A 26,951-nucleotide genomic window follows, 5' to 3' on the forward strand; every position below is an offset into this window, starting at 1 on the left:
AGAGGAAGGAGGGGATAAGGAACTCAAGGCCACACCTAGCTTCATAGTGACCTCAAGTCCAGCCTAGAGGCTACACAAACCCTGTCTCAAAAAACAAAGCTAACTAAAGAAATGAAAACAAGTTATTTGGAGTAGGTGGCAGGGTCTCTCTCTGTAGTCCTGGTTGGCTTCAAACTCATCTCTCTGCTGCCTCAGCCTGCCAAGTGTGTGGCACCACACGTGGTCTTGGTATCAAGATTCTTGCTCAATCTTCTTGTTTTAAATAAGAGTGAACTCAAAGGGCCTTTGATCTGGTGTGCTATCAGATAGAAGTACTAGTGGCATTAACCATCTATTGTTTCCCTCATTCCCTTAATCCAATTGCACCAGAACGTACAACTCCAAAAAAACAGCCAAAGAGAAGTTATATCAAAAGATGAAAAGAGAACTGGCCAGTGGTGGTGCACACCTTTAATCCCAGTACTCAGGAGACAGAGGCAGGTGGATCTCTGTGAGTTCGAGGCCAGCCTGTCTACAAAGCAAGTCCCAGGGCAGCCAGAACTGTTACACAGAGAAACCCTGTCCCAATAAGGATGGAAGTGGGGAAAAAAGATGAAAAGAGAAAAGCTACAACCTTAGCATTCAAAGCTCTGACTCTTCCTGCTTTTCGTTCCTATTTCTAGGCCCTTCCACTATCAGATAAGTACTTTACCATTAGCGATTCTCCAAGTGTATCCCTGGACCAGCAGTATTCACTTCACCTGAGATCTTAGGGAGGCAGGTTCTTAGGCCCTACTGTATACCTACGAAACTCAAAGCTTCTTCTCTGGGCTGAGTTGGTAAAGTACTTGCCACACAAACTCTGAGATCAGAGCCCTAGCACCCACATAAAAGGCAGGCAGGGCACTGTAGTTCCAGCTCTGGAGAGGTGGAGACAGGAGATCCCTGAGTCACACTTGCCTCAGTCTAGCTGAATCGCTGAGCTCTAGGGGCAATGAGAGACCCTGTCTCAAAAACATAAGTAAGGTGGAGAGTAACTGAGGAAAACACCCGACATTGACCTCTGACCTACACACACACACACACACACACACACACACACACACACACACACACGCACACACACGCACACACGCACACACGCACATACACACACCTCTTACAGAAAAAAAGGCTAGAAGTGAGCTGGGGCGTGTATGTTCAAGTAATACTACAGGTAATTTTGGTACATGAGACATGCTTTTTGACTTAGTAGAGTTGTGCAGAAGGGGCTTGTTACAGCCAGTTATGGGTAAAATTCTTAGGTAGCTCAAAAACCAATAGGTTAGGGACTAGTGGGAAAGCCAGAGTCTCTTCAAGCCATTTATAGATAGGCTATCTTCCTTTTTCCCTGTCTTCTTGACATGATATAATCTGTCCCTTTTTTGGAGCAGATCCAACTCATGAGGGCACAGCAGAGGGCATGGAGAACATGGCAGATGCTGTCACTCATGCCCGTTTTGTGGGCACAGATCCTGCCAGTGATGAAGTTGTCCTGATGAAAATCCTCCAGGTAAGTGGGAGGGAAGAACAATTAGACTAATGGCCAAGGGCCGGTGCTGCTGGTTCTACTTACCAGAGTCTGCTGGGAGCATGAAGCTGTGTTTTGACTCCAATGAGGCTTAGAGACTGACTCTGTTTCCAAACAAGGAGCTCAGATACCCACAGTAAAAGCTTTTCTAAGAAAAAATAATTAAGAGCTTTAAATGAATTGGTATCAAATACCAGAAGCCCTTAATACATTTGTGCCTCTGGTAGATTGTATCTGTGTCGTCCATCTGTTAGGTGTGTGAGCCTAGAGCAAGAGTGAGTTATGAACTTGTATCATGAGCATGCTAAGCAAAGAAAGGACTCCCAGTCAAGCACGTGGGAGTCTCCGTCAATCGGGTTGAATGAAATAAGGTTAGCACTTATTTTTTTTTTGTTTTTAGTTTAGTTTAGTTTTGTTTTGTTTTTTTAAGGCAGGGTTTCTCTGTGTTGCCCTGGCTGTCCTAGGACTTGTCCTGTAGACCAGGCTAATTTGGAACTCAGAGATCTGTGTACCTCTGCCTCCCGAGTGCTGGAATTAAAGGTGCGTGCCACCACACCAACTTAATTTTTTTTTTAGTTTTTAATTTTTTGGGGTGGTGGTGGCAGGATCTCATATAACTAAGGAAGAACCTGAATTCTTAATCTTTCTGCTTTGAATTCCCAAATGCTAATAGTACAAGCATGTGACATTGTACCCATTCTTGAGGTCAGAATTCTTACTAACTTATAAAAAGAAAGAAACCCTGAAATCAGGCATGGTCACACATACTTGTGACCTAGTTCTTGGGAGGCTGAAGCAGGAAGGTCACAACCTCCGACCCAACCGGGACTAAGTGTGGGATTCGATCTCCAATACAACCACAACCGCGAGGTGAGGAGGCCTCCTCACTCCTAGGCTGGGCGTGTGGCTCCTCGGTAAAGCACTTGCCAAGCGTACGTGAATTTGATCTCCAGCACATTTTTTTTTTAAGAGAAAGAACTGAATCAATAGCTCAGTTAATAAACAGTGTACCTTGTAAGCATGAAGACCTGTGTTAGATTCCCTAACACATGTAAAAAGCCACTTGAAATCACAGGGAAGCAAAGACAGGAGGATCCTGGGGCTTTGCTGGTCAGCCCAGTCTAGCCTAATTGGTGAGCTCCAGGTCAGTGAGAGACCTGGCCTTAAAAGAAGTTGGGGAAAGCTGGGCGGTAGTGGTGTATGTCTTTAATCCCAGCACTCAGGAGGCAAAGCCAGGTGGATCTCTGTGAGTTTGAGGCCAGCCTGGTCTACAGAGTGAGTTCCAGGACGGCCAGGATGACACAGAGAAACCTTGCCTCAAAAAAACTTAAAAAAAAAAAAAAAGTTGGACCACATTTTTGAGGTTGATGCCCATGTTATGCTCTGGCCATGTGCACATGCCCATAAACAATCACAGGCACACATGAACACGCCCACACCACAGCACTAATAATAATAACAACAACAACGAATGTGCCCAGGAGGTATGTTTTCTCCCTTCAGTTAAGCTTTGTCAGCCGACTCTGTTCTCACAGTGCCTTCTCTTTCTTCCTTGTAGGTCCTCCGAACTCTGTTGCTAACCCCAGTGGGCACCCACTTAACAAATGAATCTGTGTGTGAGATTATGCAGTCCTGCTTCCGGATTTGCTTTGAGATGAGGCTTAGTGGTAGGTGCTGGAATCCTAGTTCTTTCACCTCCTGGAGCTGGTATCTGGTATCTGAGTATGTATACAGGATGCTATTTCTGAACCCCAGAGAAACAGGATTTCTCCACCATCTACCTTGGGTAACCATAGGGGTTTTGATATGAAGCTACAATAGAGATCTTAATCCATTGTTCCCAGGCAGGAATGGGGATGAATCTTAGACTGACTCAGTTCCAGAGCCAAATCTTCTCCCATAGGGTTTCTAGGATTGACGCCACTTGATAACCCAAGAAAACCTATCTAGTGGTCCCCTTTTTCCTGACTCAGTAGTACCACCTAGTGGTCTAGTAAAGTTATAGCTACCAGGCTGAGCTGGAGCTGGTTTTAATAAGTTTGGCATAATCCTTGGTAAACACAGTTTGGAGGGGAGTCTGCTCTGAGAAGTCTCCTGATAATAGCACAGCAAGTAATGACACCTGTGTTATTTGTTTTTGCCTGTGCAGAGTTATTGAGAAAATCCGCAGAGCACACTCTCGTAGACATGGTGCAGCTGCTCTTCACAAGGTAAACCTGCTGCTGTTTGCTTCTACCCGGCTGCCCAGGCCTCTTGAGTCTGCCTGCTTCCACATAGCCACTTTAGGGACCTGGCCAACCCCACAACCACATCAGAGGCCACTGGGACTGTAGATAGCAGTAGTTCTCCAGGCCCAGGGTTACTGAGCAAGGGAGAAGGAAGAGAGAGCTGCCATGGCCTCAGGGAGGCCGAGAGTTATTTAATCTCTGCTTCCAAAACTTGTGTCTGTTTCTGTGCAGGCAGCATCTGGGAAAGGGAACCTAGAGAAGATGCCAAATTTAAGCAGCCTGGAACAGGTTGCTGAGCTTCCAGAGCTCAGCCTGATGTCTGTAAAGAAGGCCAAGGCTGGGGCAACTATTAGTGGGAAAAGCTGATTTATTGGCCCTTATCTTGGCTTGCCTGGGACTTCCTGATTTTAGCACTGTATCTGTTCTATATCCTAGCAGACCCCTTAATCCCAGGGAAACCGTGATCTTTGATTTCCCTAGGAAGGGCTCCTTCATATTAGAGCCCAAGAAGCATTTTTGTCCTTAATCTAACTGCCTATTCTATACCTCCTTTCCAAAGACAAACTGGAGAAGAACTGAAGCAATAACTTTTAAACCTCCCAATGGCATTTCTTTTTGCTTTCAGGCTTAATTTCTATTATATGCACATTAGACTGCTCTTGGACTCCGCTGCCAAGTTTCTTACCCCATGGATTTATTGCCTTTAAAACACCAATTTGCTTTTACTATTTTCTCTGTGCCTAACTCTCTATCTCTTGGCTTTCATCAGTGCTTTCCAAGGATGAAAAGAACATCCATACTCCCAAGAGTCACCCTGCTCCAGTGTCTACTTAACCTATGTCTTACATATCCCAATTTCTATGGCCTGAAGCTCTAAAAGGGATGAGATTAGCTTTTCTCTAGAAAACTAGATTTTCATAAACCTAAACTAAGAGACAAGGATACTGTGGGCCAATACACCTTTGCTATGACTAGTATAAAGGGGAACATTGTCATTATCCCCAGTGACAGTCATGCCATTCTCTATTTTATAGGTTACCTCAGTTTAAAGAAGAACCCAAGAGTTATGTGGGAACCAACATGAAGAAGGTGGGATCTGAAAGTTCATGTGCTATCCCCTGTCCAAACCTCCTTAACTTCTAGACTTCAGTGCTATGGAGTACTATTGCTCAGTAGCAAAGACATGCTTTTGCATAGATGGGTCTACTTGAAATCTACAATAGCTGTCATTCCTATAGTCTGAAATATACCTCCCATGTACCTCTCCTTCTTCAGGCTTTCCTTTCTGACCTGTCTGTTGACCTACCATGTATGCTGATGAGCCAGCCCTTAAGGATGAGGCTTAGCAAGCTGAGCTAAAGATGCATGTTGACAAAGAAGACAGTCTGGCTGTCCCCTTGTGGCTCAGTCTTGTCGGCTAGTAAGAGTCCTAGAGAGGTGGTGCCCCAACTCCTTCTAAATGCTGAGTAAGATGGGGCTTGCTAGCTCTAGTCTCTGTTAAAGATATCAAATCAAGCTGTACTCCAGATCAAAGATTCTCAAACTGCTAGGAAAAGAATGGATGGCCTCATTCTGTCTTGACTGAAACTCTGGACTTCTCAGAGCTCATGGAAATGACCCTTGGCTATTAGGTGCATGCACCTGACCTGCCCCTGTTCCCTCCCATCCATCCCCGTTCCTGCCCTGTGCCCTGTCTGAGTTTATTTCACTCTTTTTAAATCGTGCGTTTGCCTGTCTTTCACAGATTTCTCCATGTCTCCTCAACAAACTGGAGCTAAGTAGTGGGGAGCAGACCAAAGCCCTGAACCAGTTAGAGAGGGTACTACTCTTTAAGAACCTCAAGGTCTCTCTCCCTCTCCCTCTCCTCCCCCCCCTTTTATTTATTTATTTAAATGTTTATTTTTATATGTAACACTGGGTCCCATCTCTGTTGCTCAGAGCACACTTACCCGCTCTAGTAGCACAGCTTGGCTTTTGAAGACTTGCATGTGTTCGTAGCTTTGCAGTGCTGGGAATTCTCCTGGGAGTTCTGGTTGCCTGGAAGCAGAGTTAAGACTTGAACATCACGTAGTGAGCCTGGAGAGTCTGGTCCTGCTCTCATCTGTGTGGAGTCTTAAGGCCCACCATTTCTAGGGAAAGTACAGGGACCTCAAGCAAGAGCCTCCTTCTCCCCTCTCCTGTCTCAGAGCTGGTGTAGAGAGCTTAAGCATAGTCCTTGAGAAGTGCTGGATACCTGGCTGTGTTGATGGGTAAAGGTGGTACATCCTGTGAGGGTCTTTTATTTCTTGGTTACATAAAAGGGATCATTGCAAGATTCAGATCTCTAAGTTGATAGAAAGGAACTAGGGACCATGGCAGCCTAGGGCACTGGGGATTTTCTAATATCTGCAAAGATACCCTCTGTCCTTTAAAATTTTAGATATAGGTAAGTTTAGTGGAGGAGTATAAGCTAAAGATTACTTGACTCCTTGAAACAGCCTTGCTTTAGAAAGATAAGGAGAAAGGGATAAGGGATGTCTAGGTATCCATCACATGAGTGTGCATGCCAGACGTGTGATTGTAAGCATTTCTGTCACTGAAGAAAAAAATAACTGTGTGAGTGTCCCCTAGCTAGGGGTGTGTCTCTGTCCTATTTCAATGCAATGTCCCATCCCATTTGTGTTTGCATAGTTACAAACTTCAGCTCTCTTCAGTGGCTAGCATGCATGTTGCCATGATTATTTGCCTAGAGCCTACACTATTTTTGTAAAGTTACTGCTGTCTTTTGGAATATAGAATTGTACAGATAAGGTGGCATGGGGTTCCATGGACACTTGCAGCCTGCCATGTACCTTAGAGCCTTAGGACAGGGAACAGCAACAGTGAGGCCTTTGTGAAAATTGCCAGCTTTCAGGCTCCTGCACCAGTCAGGAGGCCAGGCACACTCACTGGAATAACCTGCTTGGAGCTAGCTTTGCGAATCCAGAGTGGAAGATAGGAAATACCGAATAGGAAATGCCACATCCTTGTGTGCAAAGAGTGCTCATTACTAGTTGTCATTCTTAGTAGAAGTGGGACTGATATAGAGGGCCTCCTGGAAAGGACAGTTGTCTCATAAACCTTTAGTTGTTCGGACTTTTTGGAGCTCAGTGATAATGACCAGTAAGGCCAGATGGTCCTTGTTTTCTTTCATTGGTCCTTTGGGTTTCTTGCTCTCTGTCGTATTCTTCTCCCAGATCAGTTTTTACCGTGAGTGATCGATCTGAACCCCAAGGTTACTGGAAAGAGCATCCTTCTGATTCCTATGTAGACACAGAAGCTTAGTTTTAGCATATGACTGCAGGTGTTTTGGAGGTGGAGGGGCAAGAATATGAACCCAATGAGAAGCTGGTACTGTGTTAACTGGGAGAAAGGTTCAGTTTGGGGGCCTCTCTCCTTTAGTAGGAGATTTGGAGAAGGAAGAAAGGAAGAATTATCTAGTTTCTTAGCAGGTGATCAGAGGCTATCAAAGCTTTGAGAGTAAGGGAGCTTGAAAAAAGAATTTTATCTCCAAATATCAGAAGAAATTGAACAGATCTTTAAAATTGTATCTAGTGGTGCTGGAGATGTAGTTCAGTTGCAAGAGAGTCTTTGCTGGCATATACACTGGGTTTGAGCCCCAGCACCAAGTAAGCAAAGTGTAGTAGCACACACCTGTAATCCTAACACTTAGGTAGAAGCAGAACCCAAAGTTCAAGGTCATCCTTGGCTACATAATGAATTTGAGACCTGCCCAGGATACATGACACCCTGTCTAAAAAAGTAACTAACATAATAAAATAAACAAAATGAATCTAGGAAAAACAACTTTAAGAAGAAGAAGAGGTTTTATTGCTATATCACAATTGGGACTGGCAGCATGGCATGATCCTCCATTCTTTTTTTTTTTTTTAAAGATTTATTTATTTATTATGTATACAGTGTTCTGCCTACATGTGTCCCTGCAGGCCAGAAGAGGGCACCAGATCTCGTTACAGATGGTTGTGAGCCACCATGTGGTTGCTGGGAATTGAACTCAGGACCTCTGGAAGAATAGCCATTGCTCTTAACTGCTGAGCCATCTCCAGCCCTTTTTTTTTTTTTTTTTTTGGTTTTTCGAGACAGGGTTTCCCTGTGTAGCTTTGTGCCTTTCCTGGAACTCACTCTGTAGCCCAGGCTGGCCTCGAACTCACAGAGATCCGCCTGCCTCTGCTTCCCAGTGCTGGGATTAAAGGCGTGCGCCACCACCGCCTTCATGGTTCTCCATTCTTGATGACACATAAATTGGAGTATCACTCCTTTCTCTAAAAAATTAACTTTTGACCATCCATTTTAATGCAAAAATTCCAGAATAAAAGTTGTCCTTATGGTCTAGGTCCCAGTGCATGCCTTAGTGAGAAAGCTTTGAATCTAGTAGGAAGGAGCGGATGCTAATAGTTGGGCTGGAACTAGACCCAGGAGCTGCTCTGCAGAGGGCCTGTGGAAGGGGTCAGTCCACAGGCCTGCAGGCAAAGCTGCCCTTCCCTGTTGAGCAAAAGGCTCCTGCATCATGTCTAGCACCCAGGACCCAGGAAGCAGAGTGATAAGTGTGACAGCTGGCTGTATCAATGATTAGTCCAAAAGCAGAATGTTACCTTCCATGTGGAAGCCACTGTGCCACTTCAATAAACTACAAATGTAGAGGCACAGGTGTATAGGCTGATGGTCTAGATTACCTAACAGTGATGTGGGGAATAAGCTGTTTTCTAGAGACCAGAAGGACTAAGTGCTGAGGTATTTCTAGGAATAACATCTTTGTTTAAATTACTCTTTTAGTCGGATACTAACAATGTATGATATTTCCAGCTGAAAATGAGAGCAGGAGGCATGAGTGACTCATCCAAGTGGAAGAAGCAGAAAAGGTCCCCTCGGCCTCCACGTCACACAACCAAAGTCCTACCAGGTTCAGAGCTGCCCACCCCAAATGGAGCCACCTTGTCCTCTAACCTTACTAGTGAGTGCCCTGGTTGCTTCTTCTGATGAAAACAGATAGAAAAGATCCTTTCTTTCTCAGGGAGGGGATTTGAAATGGAAAGCCAATCAACTGAGGGCTTTGGTCTTTCTGCAGAGACCAGAAAGTCAAACTGTGACCATTTAACAACTCTGTGTGACTTCAGGTGGAGCATTCGGTCTAAGAAGCAAGACCCTGGTACTGTGGGGATGCTTTACTCACAGAGCTTCTCTTCCCCTTCAAGTTCCATTCTGTCCTTGTCAGGTGGCATGCCTTTCATCGATGTGCCCTCATCCATCTCCTCTGCAAGTTCAGAAGCTGCCTCAGCAGTGGTCAGTCCCTGTACAGACAGTGGCCTGGAATTATCCTCCCAGACCACCTCCAAGGAGGACCTCACTGACTTGGAACAAGCTGGTTCCCCAAGGGAAAGCACAGCCACAGAGCCTGGGAGCAATGAGACAGGAGTTTCCGATCAGCTTGACCCTCAGGTACGATTGATCCCTGAAGGTTCCTCTTCAATTTGTTACTCTAGGAGCTGGCTTGTCCTTTTGGGTTTTGAACCCAAGCCTTATCTTTAAAAAAAAAAGAGAGAGTGTTGGGCAAGCATGGTAATACATGTCTTTAATCCCAGCACTTGGGAGGCAAGTAGATCTCTGTGAGTTAGAGGTCAGCCTAGTCTACAAATCAAGTTCTAGGACAGCCAGGATTATACAGAGAAACTCTGTGGGGGGAGGGGGGAGGTTGGGATAGGGAGTTTTCCCATTTCCCAGAAAATGCACATCATGACTCGCTGTGAAAAGGCGGTGTCAATATAGGTGGCATGTGACAAGAGGGAGGGAGGTGGCTTTTACAGGAAGGAACCATCTAAATGCTGAGCATATGCAAACCTTTGCACCTGTAGAGAACTGTCACCCAAGATCAGTGTTGCCTCACGTGGCCCTGGGCCATCTTATATAGATTTCTAAATCAATGATCCCATTGAAGACAGCTTGGAAGACATATACTTGAGGGGAATAAATTCCCAGTTGTTCTTGCCTCATCTCTGTTCTTATATCTGACTGCTGCTGGTCATAGCAGGAAGGGGCTCATGTGGAAAAGGCCCAGTCAGCATCGGTGGAGTCCATCCCTGAAGTGTTAGAGGAGTGCACATCCCCTGCTGACCACTCTGCCTCTTCCTCTGTCCACGACATGGATTATGTCAATCCCCGGGGCGTTCGCTTTACCCAGTCCTCCCAGAAGGAAGGTAGGTACTCTCTGGAAGGCTCTACTCAATCATCTGCCCCATCCTACCAGATAAACTTTCTGAACCTAGAGCAACCTGGATGAAGGTGACTACCACCTCCGAGTCCCATTTTCTATACAGGAAATGGAATCTGCTATAAAACTATTGGCGTGGGTGGAACCTTTCCTTAAGTCATTCAGAGAAAGACTTTGGGAGACTGTAGGAAGAGAGAAGGAACAGTATAAAGCTTGGGACTTTTAACAAAAATCCTTGATTCAGATTTCATCCAATAAGAGATGGGTAGTGGATCCTTCTCCTTGAAGGAAATTAATTTATGAAATTGCCACAGATAGGGGCTGGAAGATGGCTCAGTGGATGAGATTGCTTCTCTGCAAGCATGAGGATCCAAGTTCAAATCCCTGGCACCCATGTAAAGGGCTAAGCATGGCTGCATATGCCTGTAACCCCAGCATTGGATATGCAGACATGTGGGTCCTGACAGTTTGCTGAAACAGTGAGTTTCCAGATCAATGAGAGACCCTGTTTAAGGCAATGAAACAGAGCAATAAAAGGAAGACATCTGACATCCTGTTGTGACTTTGTATACACATGCTCAGGCACATACACCTGCACACCACACATGCACATGACACCCCCCCCCATGCACCACCACCCCCATACACACACACACACACACACACACACACACACACACACACACACACACAGTTTTTCTCATGGATGACACAGGTTGAAGTATTATCAAGCAGCCAGGATATATCTTAGTGTTCCTGTTCTCGTCCCACCTTCCTAGGCACAGCTTTGGTTCCCTACGGTCTTCCTTGCATCCGTGAGCTCTTTCGCTTCCTTATCTCCCTCACAAATCCACATGACCGCCACAACTCAGAAGTTATGATCCACATGGGACTGCATTTGCTGACAGTGGCTCTTGAGTCAGCCCCTGTAGCCCAGTGCCAGACCCTCTTGGGTCTCATCAAGGATGAGATGTGTCGCCACTTATTCCAGGTAAGACTAGATTGCTCAGTGTTGGAGAGGTGTCTCAACAGTTAAGAACACTGGCTGCAGCTGGGCAGTTGAACCCAGCACTCGGAAGAGAGTCAGGCGGATCTCTGTGAGTTCAAGGCTATCCTAATCCAGAGCTAGTTGCAGAACAGCCAGGGCTGTTGCACAGAGAAACCCTGTCTTGAAAAAACAAAAACAAAAAACAAACAAACAAAAAAAACCTCTGGCTGTTCTTTCAGAGGAGAATCCCAACAACCTGTGTTCGATTCCTAACAACCATCTGGTATCCCATAGCTGTCTGTAACTCCAGTTCCTGGGAACCTGACATCCTCACACAGACATGCAGGCAAAGCACCAATGCACATAAAGTAAAAATAAATAAATCATTTTTTTTAAAGACGTGATTGCTCAAAGACCTTGGTTATTTTTGGAAATTGAGAAGCCAGAGAACCCTATGATTATAATCCTGAGAAACCACTTCCCTTTCATTTGGCCAGAAGTAACAGTAAAACTCTTGAAGGAGTTGAGGAAGTAACGGCTAAATTGAGAATCTGTCAGAAAGCCAGGTGTGGTGGTCCTATATCTATATTCCAGCACTAGTAGGGAAGGGCAGGAAGATAAGGAATTCAAGATCATTCTCAGCTCCATAGTGAGTTTGAGAGCAGCCTGAGTTACAGGAGACCCTATCTCAGAAAAACAGAAACAGGCCAGCATGATAGCTCAAAGGGTAAAAGCATATGCTATCAAGCCTGACATGCTGAGTCTGATTCCTGGGACCTCGGCAGTGCACAGAGAGGACCAGCTACCGTGGGTTGTACCTTTTCATGTGTGTGCCTGTTCCCTCTCCTACACACAAACAAATCAATGTAAAACAACACCTTTTAAAGCCAACAACAGAAAACACTGACAAATGAGTTCCCTTAGAACACAGGCCCTCTGTGGCAGCTTCATGGGGCTGCTCTCCTGTATCTTCAATTCTACTCAGTCTCAGAAACCTCATGGCTTCTTACTCTCTGATCCCTAGCTACTCAGCGTAGAGCGGCTGAACCTGTATGCTGCTTCCCTACGAGTATGCTTCTTACTCTTTGAGAGCATGCGGGAGCATCTCAAGTTCCAATTAGAGGTAAGTTTCCTGACCTTGGAAGTAAAACAAAAACAGGGAAGTGTATGGTATTATCAGTGCGGCCTGCTCAATCTATCAATCATGCTGTAGAGATAGATTTTTAAATTTTTTTTATTTATTCTTCTCATACAGTACATCCTGATTGCAGCTTCCACTCCCTCCACTCTTCTCAGTTCTCCCTCTTCCTCAAATCCACCCACTCCCTGCCTCCCCCAGGAAAAGAGCAGGCCCTCCCAGGAACATCAACTGGACATTGCACTACAAGATACAGTAAGACCAGGCACAAACCCTCATGTCAAGGCTGGGTGAGGCAGCCCAGTAGGAGGAAAAGGGTCCCAAGAGCAGACGAAAGAGTCAGACATACCCCACTCATACTGTCAGGAGTCTCCCCAAAACACTAAGCCAACAACCATAACATATTCAGAGGGCCTAGTGCAGACCCAGGGTCTGCGATTGCTGCTTCATTCTCTGTGAGCCCCCATGAGTCCTGCTTAGTTGATTCCATGGGCCATGCTCTCCCAGTGTTCTCGATCCCTCAGGCTCCCACAATTCCTTCTCCCTCTCTTCCTTGGGTTCTTCGATCTCCAAGGGGAAGGACCCGATAGAGACCTTCAACCTGGGCTCTCTCTCCACCTAATGTTTGGCTGTGGGTTTCTGCATCCACTCCCATCAGCTGCTGGATATAGTTGGAAGATTTCCTGTGTCCCAGCCTGCCAGTGGTCAGGACAAATCTCTCCAACTCGCATCCCCCATGTAAACACACAGAGGCTTATATTAATTATAACTGCATGGTCATGGCTCAAGCCTTTTGCTAGCTAGCTTTTATATCTTAAATTAGCCCATAACTATTAATCTGTGTATCGCCATATGTTCTGTGGCTTTATATAGTAAGAAACTTAAAGAGTCTTATTAATAAAAACAAACCTGAGGCCAGTTATTGGGGTGATTGCTGGAAGATCAGAGAAGCAGAACAAGCCACGGCTATCTCACCTTGCTAGTTCCTCAGGTGATCCTGTTTCCTCAGGCTGGAAGCTTCTGAGTCCTCCTCCACATGAATCTCAGCTGAACTGTGTTGCTCCAAAGCCTGAACGCTTAACCAACCAAATGCTTAACGACATGCTTTACTCCTTTAGTTCCTGGTCCTCAGGCCTTATATACCTTTCTCTTTCTGCCCCCACTCCCTGGGATTAAAGGTTGGATTTCTGGGATTATAGGCATGGGTCACCATGTTTAGCTGTTTCTAAAGTGGCCTTGAACTCAGAGATCCGGCTAGCTCTGCCTCCCAAGTGCTGGGATTAAAGGCGTGCACCACCAGCACCCAACTTCTGTTATGGCTTACTCTTCCCATTTTCTAGCTACCATTTTTGGCTTTGTTCTAGTGGCTGTCTGTTCTCTGGCCCCAGATATGTTTATTTCGGGGAACACACAATATTTCAGGGAACACAATACCCACCACAGCTTTACCTGCGTCCCATTACACATTGCTCCTTCAGCGGCTCATTGGTGTCTCATGACTCAGCCTTCCTCTTCCTAAAATTCTCCTTGTCTGCTTATCCCTCCTATACTTCCTGCCTGACTACTGGCCAGTCAGCATTTTATCTATCAGCCAATCAGAGCAACACATTCAGAGCATACAGAGTGACATCACCCATAAGCTGGAGATGGCCTCTCTGACAACTGGACTAGGCACTGATTGATGAATATAGCAGAGCATCATTAGGAATCACTTAATTGATTTTTTTCCCCAATACGCTTTGGTTCTACCCTCGGCTATCTGAGCTGACCAGCATGGGCTCTTTCTCGTGGCATGGCCCTCAAATTAACCAGTCATTAGTTGACCATTCCCACAAGTTCTGTTACACCATTGTCCCAGCACATCTTGCTGGCAGGACAAAGATATAAATCAAAGGTTTTGTGGCTAGGTTGGTGTCCCAATCCCAGCATTGGAAGCCTTGCCTGGTTTTAGAAGATGGCCAGTTCAGATTCCACATGCTCCATTTCTAAGAGGCCTCACTAGGGTCACCCTCGTAGATCCTAGGGAGTTTCCACTGCACTAGGTTTCCACATTGTGGGGGCATGCCCTCCAATTCTAGTTGGCTCTCCTTGTACTCTTTCCCTCCACCCCCACCACCTGATCCCCGATCCACCCACAAAATCTATTCTATTCCCCTTCCCAAGGAGATCCATGCATCCCCACTAGAGCCCTCCTTGTTGCCTGGCCTCTCTGGGTCTGTGGATTGTAGTGTGATTATCATTTACTTAGTAGGGAATCTCCACTTATAAATGAGTACATACCATGTTTGTCTTTCTAAGTTTGGGTTACCTCACTCAGGATGATTTTTTTTTCTAGTTCCATCTATTTGCCTGCAAATATCATGATGTCATTTTTAACTGCTGAGTAATACTCCGTTATGTAAATGTACCACATTTTCTTTATCCATTCTTCAGTGAAGGGACATCTAGGTTGTTTCCAGTTTCTGACTATTATGAATAAAGCTGCATTAACATAGTTGAGCAAATGTCCTTATGGTAAGACTGAACATCCTTTGGGTATATGCCCAAGAGTAGTATAACTAGGTCTTGATGTAGATTGATTCCCAATTTTCTGAGGAACTGTCATATTGATTCCACAGTGGCCGTATAAGTTTGCACTCCCACCAGCAATAGAGGAGTGTTCCCCTTGTTCCACATCCTTGGTAGCATGATGGTATTATTGATCTTAGCCATTCTGACAGGTGTAAGATGAATCTCAAAGTAGTTTTGATTTGTATTTCCCTGATGGTTAAGGATGTTGAACATTTCTTTAAATGTTTCTCACCTATTTGAGATTCCTCCATTGAGAATTCTCTGTTTAGATGTATACCCCAGCTTTTAATTGGATTGTTTGGTTTGTTGATGTCTAATTTCTTGAGTCTTTATATATTTTGAATATTAGCCCTGTATTGGATGTGGAGTTGGTGAAAATCTTTCCCATTCTGTAGGCTGCTGTTTTGTCCTATTAACAGTGTCCTTTGCCTTACAGAAGCTTTTTCGTTTCATGAGATCCCATTTATTAAGTGCTGATTTTAGTGCCTGCACTATCAGTGTTCTGTTCAGGAAGTTGTCTTCTGCACCAGTGTGTTTAAGGCTATTCCCCACTTTCTCTTCTATTAGGTTCAGTGTATCTGATTTTATGTTGACATCTTTGATCCACTTGGAATTGAGTCTTGTGCAGGGTTGTCTATAGATAAGGATCTATTTGCATTCTTCTGTATGCAGACATCCAGTTAGACCACCATCGTTTGTCTTCCTGGCTTCTTTATCAAAAATCAGGTGTCCATAGGTGTATGGATTTATGTCTGGGTCTTCAATTTGATTCCATTGATCAGTATGTCTGTTTGTATTGCCAATACCATGTGGATTTATTACTACAGCTCTGTACTACAGCTTGAAATCAGGGCTAGTGATACCTCTGGAAGTTCTGTTATTGTTCAGGATTGTTTTAGTTATCCTGGGTTTTTTGTTTTTTGCACATGAATTTGAATATTGCCTTTTCAAGGTTTGTAAGGAATTGTGTTAGAATTTTGATGGGGATTGTGTTGAATCTGAATTTTGATAAAATGGCCATTTATACTAGTTAATCCTGATGATGCATGAGCATGGGAGATCTTTCCATCTTCTGTTAGCTTCTCTAATTTCTTCAAATCCTTGAAGTTGTTGTCATACAAGTCTTTTACTTGTTTGGTTAGAGTTACCCCAAGATATTTTACATTGTTTGTGGCTATTGTGAAGGATGTTGTTTCTCTTATTTCTTTCTCAGTCCATTTATCATTTGTGTATAGGAGGGCTACTGGTTTTTTCCAGTTAATCTTGTATCCTGCCACTTCACTGAAGGTGTTTATCAACTGTAGGAGTTCTCTGGTAGAATTTTTGAGGTTGCTTATGTGTACTCTTTATCATCTGCAAATAATGTTACTTTGACTTCTTCCTTTTCAATGTGTCTCCTTCAGTTGTCTTATTGCTCTAGCTAGAACTTCAGGTACTAGATTGAATAAATATGAAGAGTGTGGACAGCCTTGTCTTGTTCCTGATTTTAGTGGAAATGCTTTGTGTTTCTTTCCATTTAATTTAATGTTGGCTATAGGCTTTCTGTAAATTGCCTTTATTATGTTTTGTTATGTCCCTTGTATCCCTGAAGGAATGTTGGATTTTATCAAAGGCCTTTTCAGCATCTAATAAGATTATCATGTGTGTGTTTTTTTTTCTTTCAGTTTGTTTATATGGTGGATTAAATTTACTGATTTTCATATATTGAAGCATCCCTACATCACTGGGATGAAGCCTATTTGGTTATGGTGGTTGATCTTTTTAATGTGTTCTTGGATTCAGTTTGGGAGTATTTTATTAGATATTTTTGCATCAGTGTTCTGAGAAAAATTGATCTATAATTCTCTTTGTTGAATCTTTGTATGGTTTGGCTATTAGGGTGACTGTGGTCTAATAAAATGAATTTGATAATGTTCTTTCTGTTTCTATTTTGTGAAATAATTTGAGGAGTATTAGTGTTATCTCCTCTTTGAAAGTCTGGTAGAATTCTGAGCTAAAACTGTCTGGCCCTGGGATTTTGTTTGTTTGTTTGTTTGTTTGGGAGACTTTTAATGACTTCTTCTATTTCTTTAGGTGTTATAGGTCTATTTAAATTGTTTATCTGATCTTGATTTAACTGGTAAGTGGTATCTATTGAGAAACTTATCCATTTCTTTTAGCATTCCCAGTTTGTGGAGTACAGGCTTTTAAAGTGTGACCCAATTATTCTTTGGATTTCTCTGGTGTCTGTTGTTATGTCCCCATTTTCATTTCTGATTTTGTTGATTTGTATATTCTCTCTCTTTAGTTAGTTTAGATAAGGGTTTGCCTATCTTGTTGATTTTTCTCAAAGAACCAACTCTCTTTTGTTGATTCTTTGTATTGTTCTCTGCTTCTATTTTATTGGTTTCAGCCTTCAGTTTGATTATTATCAAACTGCTGTCTACTCCTCTTTGATGTTCTTGCTTCTTTTTGACCTAGAACTTTCAGGTGTGCTGCTCAGGTGCTAGTATGAGATCTCTGCACTTTCTTTATGTAGGTACTTAGTGCTATGAACTCTCTTCTTAGCACCACTTCCATTGTGTCCCATAAGTTTGGGTGTGTATGCATTCATTTTCACTGGACTCCAAGTCTTTTACTTCTGTCTTTACCCAGTTTTCATTCAGTAGAGAGTTGTTGAATTTCCATGAATTTGTAGGCTTTCTGTTGTTTCTGTTGTTGATATCCATCTTTAATCCACAGATGCAGGGGGTTATTTCAGTTTTCTTGCATCTGTTGTGATTTGCTTTATGTCTGAGTGTATGGTCAGATTTGGAGAAAATTCCATGAGGTGCTGAGAAGATATATTCTTTTGTGTTTGAGTGAAATGTTTTATAGATGTGTTAGGTCCATTTGATTTAAAATGTCTGTTAGCTTTTGTATTTCTTCATTTAGTTTTTGGCTGGATGACCTGTCCAGAGTTAGTGAGAGTGGGGAATTGAAATCTCCCACTATCTATATGTGAGGGTCAATGTGTGACTTAAGCTTTAGTAATGTTCCTTTCTTTTTAAAGGTTTATCTATTTATTATGTACACAGAAGAGGGCACCAGATCTCATTACAGATGGTTGTGAGCCACCATGTGGGTGCTGGGAATTGAACTCAGGACCTCTGGAAGAACAGTCGGTGCTCTTAACCTCTGAGCCATCTCTCCAGCTTCAGTAATGTTTCTTTTACATTCATGGATGCCCTTGTGTTTGGGGCATAGATGTTAAGAATTAAAACATCATCTTGGTGGATTTTTCCTTTGAGTATAAAATGTCCTTCCCCATCTCTTTTGATTAATTTTTCTTTTTTGAGACAGGGTTTCTCTGCAACAGCACTGGCTGTCCTGGAACTCACTTTGTAGACCAAGCTGGCTTTGAACTCAGAGATCTGTCTGCCTCTGCCTCCTCAGTATTGAGATTAAATGTGTTTGCCACCATTCCCAGCTCTTTTGATTAATTTTGATTTGGAATATATTTTGTTAGATATTAGGTGGTTCTACAAGCTTGCTTCTTAGGTCCATTTACTTGTGAAATCTTTTTGCTTTGCTCTGAGGTAATGTCTATCTTTCATGTTGAGGTGTGTTTCCTGTATGCAGCAGAACGATGGATCCTGTTTTCCCATCCACTCTGTTAGCTTGTGTCTTTTTATTGGGGAATTGACTCCATTGATACTGAGAAATATTAATGACCAATGATTATTAATTCCTGTTATTTTGTTGGTAGTGTTCTTGGTGGTGGTGGTGGTGGTGGTGGTGGTGGTGGTGGTGGTGGTAGTGGTGGGTGTGTATACTTCAATTCTTTTTTTTTTTTTTTTTGGTTTTTCGAGACAGGGTTTCTCTGTGTTGTTTTGGTACCTGTCCTGGATCTTACTATGTAGACCAGACTGGCCTCGAACTCAGAGATTCATCTGCCTCCTGAGTGCTGGGAGTAAAGGTGTGCTATACCAACCGCCTGGCCTTACTTCCCTTCTTTTGGTTTTGTTGATGTGAGATTATTTGTTGCCTGTGTTTTCGTGGATATAATTAACCTTCTTGGGTTGGAGTTTTCCTTCTAGTACTTTCTGTTGGGCTGAATTTATAGATAGATATTGTTTAAATTTGACTATCATGAAATATCTTGTTTTCTCCATCTATGATGATTGAAAGTTTTTGTTGGGTATAGTAGTCTGGGCTGGCATCCATGGTCCCTTAGAGTCTCCATTGACAAGTTGGGTGTAGTTCTAATAGGTAAGTCTACCTTTATATGTTACTTGCTCTTTTTCCTGTGCAGCTTTTACTATTCTTTTTTTGTTCTGTATGTTTAGTGTTTTGATTATTATGAAGCTAGAGGACTTTCTTTTTTGATCCTGTCTGTTTGGTGTTCTGTAAGCTTCTTATACCTCAATAGGCATGCCCTCCTTTAGGTTGGGGAAATTTTCTTCTCTGATTATGTTGAAAATATATTCTGGGCCTTTGATCTGGTATTCTTCTTTTTCTATTCCTTCTTATTCTTAGGTTTGGTCTTTTCATAGTGTCCCAGATTTCCTGGATGTTTTATGTCAAGAATTTTTTAGATTTAACCTTTTCTTTGACCAATGTATCTATTTCTTTCTTTCTTTCTTTCTTTCTTTCTTTCTTTCTTTTTTTTTGAGGGGGGGGTTTGAGACAGGGTTTCTCTGTATAGCTTTGCGCCTTTCCTGGAACTCGCTTTGGAGACCAGGCTGGCCTCAAACTCAAGAGATCCGCTTGCCTCTGCCTCCCAAGTGCTGGGATTAAAGGCGTGCACCACCACCGCCCGGCCAATGTATCTATTTCTTCTATCAAAATCTTTAGCATCTGAGATTCTCACTTCCACTTCTTACATTCTGTTGGTGAAGCTTGCCTCTATAAGCTTCTTGCTCACTTACCTAGGTTTTTCATTTCCAGAATTCCCTCAATTAGTGTTTTCTTTATTGCTTCTATTTCCATTTTCAGGTCTTAAACAGTTTTATCTGTTTCCTTCAAGTGGTTGTTTCTTCTTCTTGTCTTTCTTTAAGGGATTTATTTACTTTCTCCAATTTTTTGTTTATATTTTTCTCAGTTTCTTTAAGGGAGTTGTTCATTTCCTCTTTGAAGACCTCTATTTTCATCATGTTGGTTTTAAGGTCTTCTTCTTGTGCTTCATCTGTGTTGGAGTACTCAGAAGCCGCTCTGGCAGCACAGCTGGGCTCTGGTGGAGACATAATCGCCTTGGCTGGTATTGATTGTGTTCTTATGCTGGCATCTAGGCATCTAGGTTTGGGGTGATTATAAGTCTAGGTGCTGATTTCTGAGGTGTCTTTGTTGGGTGGGTGTTCCGTTCCTTGGTTTCTGTTTCCTTGCTGGTCTTCTGTGGTTGAGCAACAGGTCACCACCTGAGTTAGGGCTGTGGCCTCTGGTCAAGCAGGCAGTCTCTGATCGAGTTGGGGGCTGGGACACAGCAATGAGGAGGGGGTGGATTAAAGATAGTGTAGTGTGGCACCAACAAAATGGGGGAGGTCCACTAGCAGACATCCTACCTGGACTTCTGGTGGCCGGTGTGACCTCTAGTTGACCAGAGTATCTCCACCTAGGTTGAGGCCTGGGACACAGTGACAAGAAGGTAGAGGTGGGCTGGGGATAGAGTTAGAGGGGCACCAAGAGAGTAGGGATATCCATTGGCAGGAGGTCTACCTGGACTTCTGGCCGCTGTCATGGCCTATGGTTGAGCAGGGTGTCTCAGCCCAAGTTGGGGACTGGGATATGACAATTGGGGAGGGCGAGTTTGGGAATAGTGTGTCCAGACACCAAGAGAGTGGGGGAGGTCCAAGAAGGCCCATCTCTAGAGATAAATCTTTTTTTAATTAATTTATTTATTTATTTATTGTTCATTGTTGTTTTACCTGTGTAAGGGTGTAGGTCCCCTGGAACTGTAGTTACAGATAGTCATGAGCTGTCATGTGGATGCTGGGAATTGAACCTGGGTCCTCTGGAAGAGCAGTAGAGATAGATCTTTATGAGCTTCCTGTAAAGGGTATTTTGGCCTCTATAATTTGTGTCTTTGTGTCATACTAGCCAATGTAGTAGAATAATTAAGAGGATCCCAGACAAAACAGATTGGCTATAATGTAGGAAAACCCACAGCTGGGCATGGTGGCTCATGCCAGTAATTCAAGCACTTAGGAGGCTAAAACAGGGGGTTGCTCTGAGTTGAAGACCAGCCTGGGCTACAGAGCAAAGCTATCTTTAAAAAGAAGAAGGAGAAGGAGAAGGAGAAGGAGAAGAAGGAGGAGGAGGAAGAAGAAGAAGAAGAAGAAGAAGAAGAAGAAGAAGAAGACGACAAAGTGTGAGAATCCAAATATGAGGACTAGCAGATAATCTCACCACGAATGGGACAGCTTTTCTGCCTAGGAGTTCTGAGAAGTCAGACCAGCATCGCTGCTAAATTACTAATACAAGATTAGGGTAGGGCTCGTATAGATAGCACACAAAAACGGACAAAGACAACTTCCTGGGGACTGGGAATAGCAATGAGAGCCTTGTACCCCATCATGGAGGCAGAGAGGGGATGTATTATTGAGGCTAGAGGACTTTTTGGTGTCTCTCAGTATATGCTCTTGAGTGGGCTTTTACCTCCTGTTTAATGTTGTTCCTGTCCAATTTTCTCTTCCTGTCTTTGCCCTACCCAAATGGTTGTCACTGGGTTGTTGACAGATGTACATCAAAAAACTTATGGAGATCATCACTGTTGAAAACCCCAAGATGCCTTATGAGATGAAAGAAATGGCCCTGGAGGCTGTCGTGCAGCTCTGGCGCATCCCCAGCTTTGTCACTGAGCTCTACATCAACTACGATTGTGACTACTACTGCTCCAACCTCTTCGAAGACCTCACCAAGCTGCTATCCAAGGTGCTGAGCACTATTACTGCTTCCAGAAACTACCAAGGAAATTTTCCAGATGGTAGTGATGATGGTACAGAGAGGGGGCACGTCAGAGATGGGGATAGTGAGGAGAAAGGCATTTTGTAAGGGCAATGGAGAAGTCCTATGTTTTTGGATTTTTGGAAAAATAATCAGGTGAAGCCTATTCTAACCTCAAGTCTAACATAACTGTTTATTTCCCAGAATGCCTTTCCTGTGTCTGGTCAGCTCTATACAACACACCTGCTGTCCCTTGATGCCCTGTTGACAGTGATTGACAGCACTGAGGCTCACTGTCAGGCCAAAGTCCTCAACACCCTCACCCAGCAAGAGAAGAAGGAGACAGCTAGACCCGGCTATGAAGCAGTGGATGGCACCCAAGAAACTAACAATAGTTAGAAGCATCTCTTATTGTTCTCTCTCTCTCTCTCTCTCTCTCTCTCTCTCTCTCTCTCTCTCTCTCTCCCTCCCCCCACCCCCTTTCCTGTTACCCTCTCCCCTCTTGCCCTCTCACTTTGTCTTGAATTTGCCCTGTCAGAACTGGTACCCAGTATAAGAACATGCAGCTCTTTTTGGCTTGAGACTCAACTTCTTCTTCAATACTGCTTGACTTCCTACCCATAAGTTTTCATATCTTTTCCTGTTACCAGCTGAGAAAGCAGCCAGTGATGGGAAAACCACAGGCGTGGCCTCAGATGCCCTAGGCCTTCATGTTCCAAGTGGAGGATGGCTGTCAGTGGAACATGGGAAGCCAGGATGCAATGATGTGGAGGAAGCTGGTGACTCTGGGGGTGAGTACTCAGTATCCTTGACTCTAAACTCCTTCACCTAGAGGGCTTAGAGAGAAGGAGTAGGAAGTATGGAGAAACTGAGTGGCCTAAGGACACGCCTGAATGAGCCCTAGCACTTCACCTTATTTTAGACCCCAGAAAAAGGAAAGAAAACAGAGCCCCAAAAGGTAGGATTTCTAGCAAGTGGGAGACTGCAGAGAAGCAAATTCCTGAGACTCCTCTGGTTTTACTGGGAGGAGTATCAGCAACCTTGGGAAAGATCTCATGGGTTCCTCCTCCTTCCATTCCTAGGTGACAAAAAGTTTACCAGGAAGCCGCCTCGATTTTCCTGTCTTCTGCCAGATCCACGGGAACTAATTGAAATGAAAAACAAAAAAAAGGTACGTGCATCCATACAACCCTGGTGTGTTCAGCTTCTGCCCACCCTTGTGTGGGTGTCCTCTGTAGAACTGGTTTCTGTCCTAGAGATGAGATGAGCATGATTTTAGCAGCTCATTAGACAGCTTCCAAGGCTAGTGTCTAGTTTTTCTGGGACTGCAGCGACTTCTGCTCCTGTCCTTACGCCCAGGTTATGCTCTTGTTGGCCCTGAGCGAAGCTGCTCCAGTCAACAGCCAGATGCTACCACTGCTGCTGACAGAAGCCCTGAAGGCCATGGTCACTGGGCAACAAGAGTTACTGGCCAACTCCAGGTCTAGCATGGCAATTGGTCCTGAAAGGGAATTGATAAAGTTCAAATCACTGTTTACTTTTTTCTTCATTTGAAAAGATAAGAAAATTCTAATCATTTATTGCCCTGGTTACTTTTTTTTTTCTTTTGTCTTTTCTCCCTTTCCCAGCAATAGCAGGTATCAGCTGTAAATAGCTTCTTGTATGGAGGTGGGAAGTTTTTGGTTTTCTTAACATAAAAACTTGTAGTTAATCCTCTCTTCCTCTTATTGTCAGATAAATGCATTTGATTGCAGGTTTGTGACTAAACATACAGTTAGTCTGCCCTGTCCTTCAAACCCAGGACCTTAGAAGCAAAGCAGTCCAAAAAGGAAGGGGATTCTAAATCCAGCTATAATATGATGCTGGCTGTCCGTAGATACCAGAGATGTCTATAGAACTATAGACCTCAGTTCTGCCTCCTCTCTGTCTCTCTGACCTCTCATTTGAGAAGGGAGGTTGTCCTGGTCATCTGGAGCACTCAGAAAGCTCTTTAGGGGACCAGCTATACTAGAGTCTGGCCTGCCTGCCTGCCTAACTTCAGGGCACAGCAACTTCTGATGCCTCTAGTCTTTGTCTTCTAGCTGCTGATCACTGGGACAGAGCAGTTTAATCAAAAACCAAAGAAGGGGATCCAGTTTCTACAGGAAAAAGGCCTCCTCACCATCCCCATGGATAACACAGAGGTGGCCCAGTGGCTTCGAGAGAACCCTCGGCTAGACAAGAAAATGATTGGAGAGTTTGTGAGTGACCGCAAAAACACTGACCTATTGGAGAGTTTTGTGAGGTGAGGAAGAAATAAAGGGTGTGGGGATTAGGATATCTTTCACTTGGTGATGGTGTGGTTCTCTAGCATGCCTGAGTTTCACAAGAAGAAAGAGATATGGGGAAAGTGCAGGAGAAAGGAAGAAGGAGCTGTGTGAGCGACAGGACATTCTTCCCTCAGAGGAAGTCGCTGCCAGTTCCTGCTGATGGCCAGCTCACATATACTCTTGCCTATTTCTGTGATACATATCTGTTGAACCTGAAAGGGATGCAGGCTTTAGGAGCCCTCCCTGTGTTCCAATGGAAAGCACTGCAGAGTGGCATAGAGCATATTCTGAGAGGTGAAGTGTCTAGACAAGAGTTTTGCTAATGTGGTAAGTGCTAAGGTTAGGGATTTTGTTAGGGATGACCAGGCTGTACCACTCCTCTGCCAGATCCATCAACCTCCTCTGTTCCAGTAAGAGAAGGTTGGCCAGTAAGAGAAGGTTAACCAGTAAGAGAGGGTTAACCAGTAAGAGAGGGTTAACCAGTAAGAGAGGGTTAACCAGTAAGAGAGGGTTAACCAGGAAGAGAGGGCTAACCAGTAAGAGAGGACTAACCAGTAAGAGAGGGCTAACCAGTAAGAGAGGGTTAACCAGTAAGAGAGGGTTAACCAGTAAGAGAGGGCTAACCAGTAAGAGAGGGCTAACCAGTAAGAGAGGGTTAACCAGTAAGAGAGGGTTAACCAGTAAGAGAGGGTTAACCAGGAAGACTAACAGCTTGACCTGTGTAGCGTCCATGCCTCCAGCCTCTTCATTCTCTTTCCTCTCTCTGTAGCACCTTCAGCTTTCAGGGTCTGCGGCTTGATGAAGCTCTGAGGCTCTACCTGGAAGCCTTCCGTTTGCCCGGAGAAGCACCAGTTATTCACAGGTTGCTAGAGGCATTCACGGAGCACTGGAGGGTAGGTCTAGTGTCAGAAAGTCAGTCAAGGGTCCTGATCAGTTTGAGGGCCTCTTTGTTCCCTCAACCAAAAACCTCAGCTATTGCCTCCACATCAATGGGCTTTCCATGGAGCAACTTCTGTTAAAGATTTGGCGAGAACTTGGCCATTTTTCTAGGGGATACTGCCACTTGTATACCATCACTGACCAACGGGTTGGAGGTAGTGAGGATTTAATTGGCCAGAGAAGGACGTTGACACAGATGGATTCTTTGCTTTTTCAGAGTTGTAATGGCTCCCCATTTGCCAATAGTGATGCCTGCTTTGCCCTGGCCTATGCTGTCATCATGCTTAACACTGACCAACATAACCACAATGCTCGCAAACAGAACGTACCCATGACCCTGGAGGTAAGCTTGGACTCCAACCAAGACAGAGAAGAGCCAGTACAGCTTTAGAAGTGGCAAGAAGGATAAGGGGATTTTCCACTTTGTATGGGGACAGAGTTCCGTCAAGAGACTCGGAGGGCTGACCACTTCAGAAGAGGGACTGGGATGGAGAAGGGATTCTTTCACATGACTGTTCCCAAAGTCCTGTCTGTCACAGACTTAAGGAGTTCCTTGGGTGGTGTACAGCATTGACACAGGGAAAACATACTGGCCTATCTCTAGGAGTTTCGAAAAAACCTAAAAGGTGTGAATGGAGGCAAGGACTTTGAGCAAGACGTCCTGGAGGACATGTACCATGCCATCAAGTGAGTATATGTGGAGAGTAGTGTACATCTCTGTTAAGGAGAAATGCATTGCTCCCTTTTTCTGTTTTTAGAGTCACGTCAGACTGTAGTGACTCACATGCCCTGGATTTAGCTTTGAGACTTAGCTAGGCAGCCTCCTCTGTGACAACTCATTTCTTGTTTAAAGAAGCCTGAATAATAATGGGACTCCAGGATTCCAAATTTAGGGTCTATACAAATTGGCTGTCTTGTGTGTATGTGTGTTTACAGACATGTTTGGCACCAGGGATTGAACCCAGGGTTTACATAGGCACTATGAGTGTGTTTCTTTGCAGAGCTACATCTCCAGTCCAAACTATTTCTCTTAAGTGAGGTAGCATGACCCTATTTCCTAAACCACAATTCCCTGCTTTCCTTGGAGAGTTCACAAAATGAATTCTCTGGTTTGTAGAGACATTGACCAGCACTAGAGGATAAGGCTCAAGTCAGAGACAGGATACGTAGTTCTTTTGTTAGTGTTTTGAGACAGAGTCATGATGGTGGAGCTCAAGATTGCTTCAAACTTGCTAGGTAGCTGACTCTGACCTTGAACTCTTGATCTTCTTGCCTCAGCCTACCAAGCGCTAGAATTAGAGATATGTGCCACCATGTTTATATGGTTAGTTCCTATAATAAATCAGAAAAGGTGGACTTTATGCCCCCTACACAGAAGGAATGTGAGATCTGAAGGCTTAGAGATGGGACTGTGAGATTAGGAATGCATTCACTCTCCCTTGCCCCAGTGGTGGGGTGGAAACAGATTACTTAGCTGCAGTTGTGATTACCTCATATGAATGGAAGATTATTGTCTAGGTGAAACCCCTTTTCTTAGTTTGGAAGTAGCATGTTCACAGGGGTGCATTTAGTTCTTCTTTTCCTTTCTGACAGGAATGAGGAAATCGTGATGCCTGAGGAACAGACAGGTCTGGTCCGTGAGAACTATGTGTGGAGTGTGCTGCTTCACCGAGGTGCTACCCCTGAGGGCATATTCCTTCGTGTACCTCCTGGCAGCTACGACCTTGACCTCTTCACTATGACCTGGGGCCCCACTATTGCTGCTCTCTCTTATGTCTTTGACAAAAGTCTTGAGGAGACCATCGTCCAGAAAGCCATCTCAGGCTTCAGGTAGCCCAGCTTTGGCCTTTGGTCTCATATCCTTCATCTCACTAAGTTAACCCAGGTTGCCCCCATGCCTCTTTGATTCCTGGTTTTACTTCCTCAGAATGGGATGTCTCCTGATTTTCGGGAGGGAGGCTGGAGCCTGGGAAATCTCAGTCTTAAATAGATTAGGGGTTAAAGGTTTCTTTCTGTGACCCATTGGGGAAGAACCAATGGAAAGTTGCTTAAGAATTTGGGAGGGCTGAGTGGCCTTCTAGTGAC

General features: G+C 44.1%; 1 protein-coding gene across 8 annotated transcripts in view; it reads left to right on the plus strand.

The window, feature by feature from the left end:
- Positions 1–26,951, plus strand: part of Gbf1 (golgi brefeldin A resistant guanine nucleotide exchange factor 1) — a 134,903-nt gene that overhangs the window by 91,798 nt on the left and 16,154 nt on the right. For 2 of the 8 annotated variants that reach the window (XM_036171235.1, XM_036171249.1), the window contains exons 4-22: positions 1,413–1,531; positions 3,108–3,216; positions 3,699–3,759; positions 4,812–4,866; positions 5,522–5,620; positions 8,620–8,767; positions 9,029–9,252; positions 9,839–10,007; positions 10,801–11,012; positions 12,034–12,132; positions 21,412–21,606; positions 21,823–22,012; positions 22,269–22,409; positions 22,701–22,789; positions 23,700–23,902; positions 24,697–24,820; positions 25,084–25,209; positions 25,471–25,553; positions 26,460–26,696. In XM_036171235.1, coding sequence (XP_036027128.1) covers positions 1,413–1,531; positions 3,108–3,216; positions 3,699–3,759; positions 4,812–4,866; positions 5,522–5,620; positions 8,620–8,767; positions 9,029–9,252; positions 9,839–10,007; positions 10,801–11,012; positions 12,034–12,132; positions 21,412–21,606; positions 21,823–22,012; positions 22,269–22,409; positions 22,701–22,789; positions 23,700–23,902; positions 24,697–24,820; positions 25,084–25,209; positions 25,471–25,553; positions 26,460–26,696 — 2,683 coding nt within the window. The remainder of the gene's footprint in view (positions 1–1,412; positions 1,532–3,107; positions 3,217–3,698; positions 3,760–4,811; positions 4,867–5,521; positions 5,621–8,619; positions 8,768–9,028; positions 9,253–9,838; positions 10,008–10,800; positions 11,013–12,033; positions 12,133–21,411; positions 21,607–21,822; positions 22,013–22,268; positions 22,410–22,700; positions 22,790–23,699; positions 23,903–24,696; positions 24,821–25,083; positions 25,210–25,470; positions 25,554–26,459; positions 26,697–26,951) is intronic. The other 6 variants (XM_036171269.1, XM_036171287.1, XM_036171278.1 and 3 more) reach the window with 4 other exon arrangements.

This window comes from Onychomys torridus, chromosome 1 (genome assembly GCF_903995425.1).
Source record: "Onychomys torridus chromosome 1, mOncTor1.1, whole genome shotgun sequence".
NCBI lineage: Eukaryota > Metazoa > Chordata > Mammalia > Rodentia > Cricetidae > Onychomys > Onychomys torridus.